Source organism: Somniosus microcephalus, chromosome 10, assembly GCF_052327205.1.
Source record: "Somniosus microcephalus isolate GS21.2 chromosome 10, FLI_Smic_1.0, whole genome shotgun sequence".
NCBI lineage: Eukaryota > Metazoa > Chordata > Chondrichthyes > Squaliformes > Somniosidae > Somniosus > Somniosus microcephalus.
In genome coordinates, this window is record NC_140996.1 from 73115300 (window position 1) to 73126852 (window position 11553).

An 11553-nucleotide genomic window follows, 5' to 3' on the forward strand; every position below is an offset into this window, starting at 1 on the left:
AGTGGCAGCATGGATATAAAATTGGCTAAGGGACAGAAAGCAGAGAGTAGTGGTGAACAAGGGGTAGTGCTTTTGATGTAGTGTATATGGACTTTAGCAAGGCTTTTGATAAGGTTCCACATGGCAGACTGGTCACGACGTTAAAAGCCCATGGGATCCAAGGCAAAGTGTCAAGTTGCATTCAACTGGCTCGGAGGCAGGAAGCTGAGGGTGATGGGTGTTTTTGTGACTAGATGGCTGTTCCCAGTGGAGTTCCGCAGGGCTCAGTACTAGGTCCCTTGCTTTTTGTGGTACATATCAATGATCTAGACTTGAATATAGAGGGTATGATTAAGAAGTTGGCAGATGATACTAAAATCGGTTGGATGGTTGATACTGAAGAAGGAAGCTGTAGACTGCAGGAAGATATCAATAAATTGGTCAGGTGGGCAGAACAGTGGCAAATGGAATTCACTCCGAAGAAGTGTGAGGTAATGCATTTGGGGAGGGCTAACAAGGAAAGGGAATACACATTAAATGGTAGGACACTGAGTAGTGTAGAGGAACAAAGGGACCTTGGAGTGCATGTCCACAGATCCCTGAAGGTAGCAGGCCAGGTAGATAAGATGGTTAAGAAGGCATACGGAATGCTTGCCTTTATAAGCCGTGGCATAGAATACAAGAGCAAGGGGGGTTATGCTTCAAATGTATAAAACACTAGTTAGGCCTCAGCTAGAATACTGTGTGCAGTTCTGGTCACCACATTACAGGAAAGATGTGATTGCACTAGAGAGGGTACAGAGGAGATTTACAAGGATGTTGCCGGGAGTAGAGAATCTTAGTTATGAGGAAAGACTGGATAGGCTGGGTCTGTTTTCCTTGGAACAGAGGAGGCTGAGGGGAGACGTTATTGAGGTGTATAAAATTATGAGGGGCCTAGATAAAGTGGATAGAAAGGACCTATTTCCCTTAGCAGAGGGGTCATAAACCAGGGGGTACAGATTTAAAGTAATTGGTAGAAGGTTTAGAGGGGATTTGAGGGGAAATTTCTTCTCCCAGAGGGTTGTGGGGGTCTGGAACTCACTGCCTGAAAGGGTGGTAGAGGCAGAAATCCTAACCAAATTCAAAAAGTACTTGGATGTGCACTTGGGATGCTGTAACCTGCAGGGCTACGGACCAAGAGCTGGGAAGTGGGATTAGGCTGCATAGCTCTTTGTTGGCCGGTGTGGACACGTTGGGCCGAAATGGCCTCCTTCCATGCTGTAACTTTCTATGATTCTATGAGTTGTTTTTCAGACTGGAGGGAAGTATAGAGCGGTGTCCCCCAGGGGTCAGTTTTAGGACCACTGCTCTTTTTGATATATATTAATGACCTGGACTTTGGTATACATGGCATAATTTCAAAGTTTGCAGATGATACAAAACTTGGAAATGTAGTAAGCAATGAAGAGGATGGTAATAGGAGGACATAGACAGAATGGTGAAATGGGCAGACACATGGTAGATTAAATTTAATGCAGAGAAGTATGAAGTGATGCATTTTGAAAGGAAGAATGTGGAGAGGCAATATAAACCAAATGATACAATTTTAAAGTAGGTACAAGAACTGAGAGACCTGGGAGTGTCTGTACATAAGTCTTTGAAGATGGCGGGACAATTTGAAAAGGCTGTTAAAAAAGCATATGGGAAACCTATATAAAACCCCAGCTGGAGTATTGTCCAATTCTGGGCACCACACTTTAGGAAGGACTTGAAGGCTTTGGAGAGGATACAGAAGAGATTTACTAGAACTATTCCAGGGATGAGGGATTGGAGTTATGTGGATAGACTGGAGAAACTGGGGTTGTTCTCCTTGGAGCAGAGAAGGTTAAGAGGAGATTTGATAGATGAGTTTAAAATCATGAAGGATTTAGATAGAGTAAATAAAGAGAAACAGTTTCCACTAGCTGAAGGGTCGATAACCAGAGGGCACAGATTTAAGGTGATTGGAAAAAGAACCAGAGACGACATGAGAAAAAAAATTCAGGGTTTGGAATGCACTGCCTGATAGAGTCATGGATACAGATTCAATAGTAGCCTTTAAAAGGGACTTAGATAAATACTTGAAGGGGAAAAAATTGCATGGATATGGGGAAAGAGCAGGGCAGTGGCACTAACTGGATTGCTCTTCAAAAGAGGCGGTGCAGACTCAATGGGCCGAATGGTCTCCTTCTATGCTGTACTATTCTATGATTCTATGATCCTTGGCTTTATTAAGAGAAGGATAGACTACAAAAGCAAGGAAGTTATGCTAAACCATTTGACCTGGGAGAGTCATGGGGTGGGTTCATAAAAGCCTTGGTTTCTGAGAGCTTTTTGATTTTCCGACTGAGATATTAGAGTCAGTGCTGATGTATCTGAGAAGAGGCTCAATCAACTCCCTCACCTCACACATCTCCAACAGCTCCTGCCCAATTCCCAAGCAGGTAGCTTTCTGAACCATCTCCCATTTCTCTGACCCTCTGTTCCTCTGTGTCAAGTTGATCCCAGGGCTGCAGTGTACTCAGACATACTTTTGACTAGTAACTGTTATTTTCACGTAGAGGTAAATTGTGGTCTTTGGTGTGGCCAGTACAGAGCTTCATGCTCCGGGAGCACATATCAGGAGTTTAGTTCTCATGTATGATTCGCAGCCTGCACGATTTTCCATGTGATAAAAGTAATGAGTTAGGAGCACTGCGATTTGGGCCCGTGTCCATATACCTGATACATGCACCTGATGAAGCACTAAAAAAGAAAATGTGCTCTTTATATTGCAGTTACCATACATCCCAGGGAACAAGATTAGTGAAACAGAAGCAAATTCACACGACAAAGGCTTACATTTTGCTAAACTACATTCTAACAGTTCCGACTCATGGAAATAAATTGGGTTCAATGGATGGCATGGTCTGCTTAATGCTGAGAAAAAGCTTCATTGCTCAAGCCTTATGTTTTGATCATGTAGTGTAATAAGTATTAAATTATACAACAGAGCCCAGAAAAGAGAACATCAGTGTGAGTTAGTATATTCACAGCATGCAGTGATCTTCAAAATGGCAGATGAGTGTTGGTTATTAAAACAACAGTTACTAGTGGAACATGAACCAATTCATACAGTGCTGGAATCACTCACTCAAACTACTCTCAAAACAAGGGAAATTGTAAGCAGTTTCAACTTTGTCATTAGGATAGAGATAATAATCAAATCATCAAGGAAGACTGGATTCTTTGTGTTAATTAATATAATAGTCATTACTATGGCAACATTTGACTGTAAAACCTGTCTTGCTTCTTCTCTGCAGTGCGATCCTGTAATTATTCATGATTTCTGTGACTCAGCAGTTCGATTGTGGAGTAATATACCCTCACTCAAGAGGTAAGATGCTAATTAATGGCTGGTGGATTGGGAGCACCATGAATCGGGTACATTGACCTCCATGTCTGATTTGGCGCTTTGTGCTCCCATCAAGACAGGAGCTATACTTGGAGTGGAGTCTTGGCAAGTTTATCAACAGTAACAATTTGCTTTTACATAGTGCCTTTAATGCAGAAAAACATCTCAATGTGCTTCTCAGAGATATAAAGAAAAGATGGAAACTGAGCTAAAAAAGAAAGGGATATTAGGAGGGCGACCAAAAGCTTGTTCAAAATGTGAGTTTTAAGGAGAGTCTTATAAGAAGAGAGGGAGTTGGGGGGAGGGGATTCCAGACTATGTGGCTGAAGACATGGTCACCAATGATGGGCAAAGGGGGGTTGCACAAGAAGCCGTAGTCAGAGGAACGGAGAGTTTGAGGGGTGGGGTTGGGGGGAGGTGGTTGTAGCACTGGTGGAAATTACTGCAATGGTAAGAGCAAGGCTATGAAGATATTTAAACATGAGGATGAGAATTTTAAATTGGAGACATTGGTGGACCAGAAGTTAATGTAGGTCAACAAGGACAGAGATGATTTTGCAGGACTATGGGAAAGAGCAGGGGAGTGGGACTAATTGGATAGTTCTTTCAAAAGAGCTGGCACAGGAACGATGGGCATGTCATCAGTGTACATGTGGAAGCTGACCCATGTCTGCGAATGATAACGCCAATGATAAGTATGTAGATGAGGAAGAGGAGAGGGCCAAGGAGATTCTGGAGGACAAGGAGGGATAATGCATTATGGTTGCAGTCACTGGGAATCTTGTTCATGACTGGTTAGTGTCATTTTGGTGCTTTGGGAGAGGTGGAAACCTGATTGGAGAGATTCAACCATGGATCTGGCAAGGAGAGGAACAACACCTGAGGAGAGGAAACCAGGTTAGGGGCCATGAAGGGAAGTTGGGTGGTAAGTAGTTTAATAGGAGTGGGCTTAACGGAGCAGGAAGTGGGTTTTATGGAAAAAAAACAAGCTCATAGAAAGCATGGGGGAGATGGCAGAGAAACAGGGCTCAAGGCAAGGACAAGTGGGAGATTTAACTTCATGGGAAAGAAGGGGGAAGCAGCAGAGGCAGCTGAATGGACAGTCTTTATTTTGGTGACAAAGAAGTTCATGATCTCATGTTTGTTGTTGAAGATGAGGATGGAAGAGGCAGGGTAGAGGGCTTTAAGGAGAAGGTTAATAGTGGAGAAATGAAGCTGTATGATGCTGGAATAGTGGGTGATTTTGCAGGAGGGTAAGGCCTAGTAGAGTTTGATGTGGTTCAGCCAGATCTGGCAATTGATGCCGGTTGTGTGCCAGTTACGCATTAGTCTGTGCCCCTTGCATTTGAGGGAGTGAAGATAGGGGCCATACCAGCAGGAATGACCAGATGATCAGCATAGGCGGCAGCAAAGGTTTTTCTGGAGAAAAAATTGAGTAAAAGGAGTGCTTAAACAAAACAATGGCTGCAGATGTAGCATGGTAAATGGAGGGCCAAAGTGCAGTTAGGAGTGATTTGAGAGAGTGTTCTTTCTGAGGCATCGCAGAAGGAAGTGCAGTTGGAAGGAGAATGTGGGTGGTGAGGGATGCCAGTAAATGGTCGGAAATGTTTCCACCTGCACTGGGGATCAGTCATGGATAGGGGCAGGGGGGGATATCATGGCCACCTGCTGCAGTTTAAAGGGGTTGGCAGAAAGAAGTGTGGAGCCTTGTGGATACTGATAAAACATGCCAGTGGAATAATAGTACATCGATCACACCATGCCATTGAAAGGAAGGGGTGAAACTTAGGGAGAGACCTCAGACTGTGGGGAAAAGTGGGAAAAGGCCCTGCCAGCAGTGGCAGAGGTAGGGAAGCTGGGGGGATGAGAATGCACAATAGTCTGGAGCTGGAAAGGGGAGTGTGAGCACTGGAGTAGGACTGGAGTGGGTTGTAGAGGGAGGCACAGAGGAACGAGGCCCTGGAGGGACTTGCAGAGAAAGGTGTAAAAATTCCGCTGTTGCGCTGCCACACTGCGATCTTCCGCCCATCCACTTTAAGGGGCCAAAATTGCAAGCTAGTGAATGCAGGAGAGGGATTTCTACCCCAGCGACTTAAAATTGATGTAATTGGAGATGGGGAGTCAATGGAGGTTGGCAATGACAGGGGTGACAAGTGAGTAGGATTTTCTACCAGAAAGGATGTGGCCGGCAGATTCCTGGGTGAGTTGGAGTTTATATAGGGTGGATGGAGCTCAAATGCATTGGAACATCCCTCCCCACCCCACCCTCCGACCCTAAAACTAAAAGAGATTATAGAACGAACTAAGATATCAGTAAAACACCTGTACCAGCTACATCAGGAAAGTCAAAATTTGGTAACAGAGATTGAGGGGCTAGAATGTTCGGAAGGATATCATAACATAAGAAATAGGAGCAAGAATAGGCCACTTGGCCCCTCGAGCCTGCTCCGCCATTCAATAAGATCATGGCTGATCTTGGGCTCAAAGCCACTTCCCTGCCTGCTCCCCATAACCCTTCACTCCCTTATCTTGCAAAAATCTGTATTTAATGACCCAGCCTCCACGGCTCTCTGGGGCAGAGAATTGCACAGATTTACGACCCTGGTGGAAGCACGTAAATAACATCTCGATAAACACATGGATAAGAATTATTTCACAACTGTTAGTTATTTTCCAGTACTGTATATTGGTCCTGGTCATTAACATGTACGTATTGCTCAGACAAGGCCTTACAAAATTAAAGAGGAAAACAAGGAGCTGGTCAGCAGAGAGCTCTCCCAAGCCTGGAGTACAGCAGAACTCACTGTTAATTATCAACAAATGAAAAATGTTAGCTGTGCTTACATAAATGTAATAGCAATCGACTGTAAACTGAAACTGATCCAAGGTAAAGCCAGCTAGAAAGTTATTTGACTCTGAGTAATTGGGAATGTTAGAATGCTTCAAGATGATCTAAAAAGTCAGTCTATTCCAGCATTCCTTTCTTTCAGCATTTTTAGTGGCAGAGCAAATGTCAGAGAAAGGGAAATCTTAATCTTGTCTATATATATGAACAACAGACGACAAGAAATCTGCCGTCCTTACCTGGTCTGGCCTATATGTGACTCCAGACCCACAGCAATGTGGTTGACCCTTAACTGCCCTCTGAAACGGCCTAGAATGCCACTCAGTTGTAACAAACTGCTACGAAACACAATAATCAGAATAAAACCAGACAGACCACCCGACATCGACCTCGGCACCGGCTACGCACACGACAATGGCACACCCAGCCCAGTGACCCTGCAAAGTCCACCTCACAAACATCTAGGGACTTGGGAGAGCTGTCCCACAGACTAGTCAAGCAAAAGCCTGACATAGTCATACTCACAGAATCATACATTTCAGCCAACATCCCAGACTCCTCCATCTGCCATCCCTGGGTATGTCCTGTCCCACCGGCAGGGCAGACCCACCAGAGGTGGCGGAACAGTAGTATACAGTCTGGAGAGTACACCCTGAGAGTCCTCAACATTGACTCTGGACCCCATGAAGTCTCATGGTTTCAGGTCAAGCATGGGCAAGGAAACCTGATGCTGATTACCACCTACTGCCCTCCCTCAGCTGAACACCACTTGGAAGAAGCACTGAGAGTAGCAAGGGCACAAAATGTACTCTGGGTGGGGGATTTCAATGTCCATTACCAAGAGTGGCTCGGTAGCACCACTGCTGACCGAGCTGGCCGAGTCCTGAAGGATATACCTGCCAGACTGGGCCTGCGGCAGGTGGTGAGAGAACCAACATGAGGGAAAAACCTACTTGACCTCATCCTCACTAATCTACCTGTCGCAGATGCATCTATCCATGACATCATTGGCAGCAGTGAACACCACACAGTCATTGTGGAGACAAAATCCCGTCTTCACACTGAGGACACCCCCCATTGTGTTGTGTGGCACTACCACCATGCTAAACGGGATAGATTCAGAACAGATCTAGCAGCTCAAAACTGGGCATCCATGAGGCGCTGTGGGTCACCAGCAGCAGCAGAATTGTATTCCACCACAATCTGCTACCTCATGGCCCAGCATATCCCTCACTCTACCATTACCATCAAGCCAGGGGACTAACCCTGGTTCAATAACGAGTGCAGAAGAGCATGCCAGGAGTAGCACCAGGCGTATCTAAAACTGAGATGCCAACCTGGGGAAGCTGCAACACAGGACTACATGCATGCTAAAAAGCAGAAGCAGCATGCTATAGACAGGGCTAAGCGATCCCACAATCAACGGATCAGATCAAAGCTCTGCAGTCCTGCCACATCCGATAGTGAATGGTGGTGGATCATTAAACAACTAATGGGAGGAGGAGGCTCCATGAATAGCCCCATCCTCAATGATGGTGGAGCCCAGCACGTGAGTGCAAAAGACAAGGCTTAAGTGTTTGCAACCATCTTCAGCCAGAAGTGCCGAGTGGATGATCCATCTCAGCCTCCTCCTGAGGTCCCCACCATCACAAATCCAATCTAGCCAATTACCACCCCATCAGTCTACTCTCAATCATCAGCAAAGTGATGGAAGGTGTCGTCAACAGTGCGATCAAGCGGCACTTACTCACCAATAATCTTCTCACCAATGCTCAGTTTGGGTTCCGCCAAAACCACTCGGCCCCAGACCTCATTACAGCCTTGGTCCAAACATGGACAAAAGAGCTGAATTCCAGAGGTGAGGTGAGATTGACTGCCCTTGACATCAAGGCAGCATTTGACTTAAGTGTGGCATCAAGGAGCCCTAGTAAAGCTGAAGTCAATGGGAATCAGGGGAAAACCCTCCACTGGCTGGAGTTATGCCTAGCACAAAGGAAGATGGTTGTGCTTGTTGGAGGCCAATCATCACAGCCCCAGGACATCACTGCAGGAGTTCCTCAGGGCAGTGTCCTAGGCCCAACCATCTTCAGCTGCTTCATCAATGACCTTCCTTTCATCATAAGGTCAGAAGTCAGGCTGCTTGCTGATGACTGCACAGTGTTCAGTACCATTCGCAACTCCTCAGATAATGAAGCAGTCTATGCCCGCATGCAGCAAGACCTAGACGACATTCAGGCTTGGGCTGATAAGTGGCAGGTAACATTCGCAACACAAGTGCCAGGTAATGACTTTCTCCAACAAGCAAGAGTCTAACCACCTTGACATTCAACGGTATTACCATAGCCGAATCTCCCACCATCAAAATCTTGGGTGTCACCATTGACCAGAAACTTAACTGGACCAGCCACATAAATACTGTGGCAACAAGAGCGGGTCAGAGGCTAGGTATTCAGCGGCGAGTGTTTCACCTCCTGACTCCCCAGAACCTTTCCACCATTTACAAGGCACAAGTCAGCAGTGTGATGGAATACTCTCCACTTGCCTGGATGAGTGCAGCTCCAACAACACTCAAGAAGCTCGACACCATCCAAGACAAAACAGCCTGCTTGATTGGCACCCCATCCACCACCTTAAACACGCACTCCTTCCACCACCGGCACACCGTGTCTGCAGTGTGTACCATCTACAAGATACAATGCAGCAACTCACCAAGGCTTCTTTGACAGCACCTCCCAAACCCGCAACCTATGCTACCTAGAAGGACAAGGGCAACAGGCACATGGGAACACCACCACCTGCAAGTTCCCCCCCAAGTTACACACCATCCTGACTTGGAAATATATTGCCGATCCTTCACTGTTGATGGGCCAAAATCCTGGAACTCCCTCCCTAACAGCACAGTGGGAGCACCTTCACCACACGGTCTGCAGCGGCAGCACGGTGGCATAGTGGTTAGCACTGTTGCCTCACAGCGCCAGGGACCCGGGTTTGAATCCGGCCTCGGGCGACTGTCTGTGTGGAGTTTGCACATTCTCCCCGTGTTTGCGTGGGTTTCCTCCGGGTGCTCCGGTTTCCTCCCACAGTCCAAAGATGTGCGGGTTAGGTTGATTGGCTATGATAAATTGACCCTTAGTGTTAGGGGGATTAAATACGCGGGGTTACGGGGATAGGGTGGGATATGTGTTGGTGTAGGGGTTACGGGGATCGGGTGGAATATGTGCCGGTGCAGGCTCGATGGGCCGAAATGGCCTCGATCTGCACTGTGGGGTTTCTGTGATTCTGTGAAGACGGTGGCTCACCACCATCTTCTCAAGGGCTATTAAGGATGGGCAATAAATTCTGGCCTTGCCAGTGACGCCCACATCCATGAATGAATAAAAAAAAGACAGCTCAAATTTTAACACATACCACAGTAAGAGATAAGATATAGTCTGCAAACTTACTCTACTATAAACAAAGCTTGTAGCACAGGGGCAAAGGCTGAAAAGATTGTAAGCTGGGTAAACACCTAAAAATGCAGGATCTGCACTTTTATGTTGTGGGCAGATATAGCTCAAGGTATCCAAATAGTATAAGAATGGGACATATTCTATTAGTCAGATAAACATCTTATGGGCTGGTAGAATCCCACAGTCATGCAGGCAGCCTAGAATGATCAGTTTGGGCCTGGGACTAGGTAGTATTATTTGCATGTCATCTTGTGATTTAATATTACACAGTAGAACAGTTATATAAAATCTAATACTGTTATTAGTCAATGTAATAAAGCTTGTTAGTAGAATAAACACTTGTCCGTGAATTGTAAGTGGAGTTATTGTCACTGGACTAACATCCTTTTGTTGCGACGGAACCACTAAGAAATCCGTTAACAGTCAGCAAGAGAAAATCTCACTGCTTCCTGTTCTAACTACTGTAGCACCGAAACTGTAACTTCAGCATTTATGCAACTGGCAACCTCACTCTGGATGGCCAGTGTGGGAAATGGAAAATATCACACTGGGGCAATAGGAGGCATTCTTCTGAGTTTGGGGTAGAGTGGATGGAGCTTTACTAACTGCCCTGTACCTGACATGGGTGTGCTTGGTGCTGATGCTTGAGGTCAAAATGGAAAGTGCTCCATTCCCCAGCACTGACGCCATTTACTTTGATCAGGTCAAAATTCAACATGTAAAGAGTGAGTATAAATGTTGTCCTAAAATAATACATTTATTTTCCATGTCTCTTCAGCAAATTTGCTGCAGATATGTACGACCCAACTTGGGAGAAGAAACAAAAAAAAACAACGGAAGAATCCTTTATGAAAATGGTCAACCAATTCTTGGTTCCACTGAAAGATTATTTTAAAAGTTACTTTTAAGATGATGTTCATTTGTATTTTTACAGTTGACTGGCTGATTTTGCTTTGAAAAACATGTTTCAGCTTATTTAGCATTCTACATGTGGTATACTGGTGTCCTGATCAGCGTAGTTCAGGAGTGAACGCTTAATGTGCTCAGACTGCAATTCAGAGTTCGCTATTTTTAAGCAGATGTTAACCCCTTTTAAATAAACAGATTAACATTTGGCTGAATATAGCACACAGAGAAATGCAGGAAAAGTGCGTTAAGTGTTTGCTCCCAATCTTCACTGATCAGAAAGTAGACCTCCACATAACCCTGGGATTCAGAATGGGTACATATTTTAATAGGATGTTTTTGTGGAACGAAGGGTCCTTTGTGCCAAATCTGTTCCTTTTTTTGATTAAGCAACTTTTTATTTTACTTCAAGTTTTTATTCCCTTGACTGTTGTATGGCAAACTTACAAATAAAGTTCAGCAATTAAAAATACCGCAGAGTTGAATTTTCCAGTCTAAGATCATGGGGGGTACAGTTTCCGCTAGGGTCGCAATTCACCTGAAATCGGCCAAACCAGTGCGAAAGGTAGAGGAATTTCAAGCGCAAGTTACATCCAGTGCAAATCGAGTTTCCGCGATCTTTTACGCTGGTTTAGGAAACATTGTGCTGGAAGCCGGCCCCGCCCACAAAACTGGTCACCACCAAATCGAATCAATCACCATGGCGAGTTTCCGCTAATTGTGCCCATTGCGGCTCTTCAAGGAGGCTCCTAAAGAGCACGAATAGACCTTTTAAACGTTTTTAAATATTTAGAAATATTTAATTTTCTAGGCAACTGAGTACTGTACACCAATAAATGGTTCTCTATAGCTTTTTAAAGTCATTTTCAGTCATTTTAAATCAGGTTACTCACGTGGTGGACTAGACACTCCCATTAAAAATGCTTATTTATTGTGATAAACCCATTTTCAGCTGTATT

The 11553-nt window shown here is 45.1% G+C and overlaps 1 protein-coding gene across 2 annotated transcripts in view; it reads left to right on the forward strand.

The window, feature by feature from the left end:
• Positions 1-11066, forward strand: part of LOC147111546 (DNA (cytosine-5)-methyltransferase 3-like) — a 184909-nt gene extending 173843 nt beyond the window's left edge. For both annotated transcript variants that reach the window (XM_085998613.1, XM_085998612.1), the window contains 2 exons: positions 3303-3376; positions 10467-11066. Coding sequence is in view for 1 of the 2 variants with exons in the window: in XM_085998612.1 (XP_085854738.1) it covers positions 3303-3376; positions 10467-10596 (204 nt within the window). In the remaining variant the exon portion in view is untranslated. The remainder of the gene's footprint in view (positions 1-3302; positions 3377-10466) is intronic.
• The last annotated feature ends 487 nt before the right edge of the window (positions 11067-11553 follow it).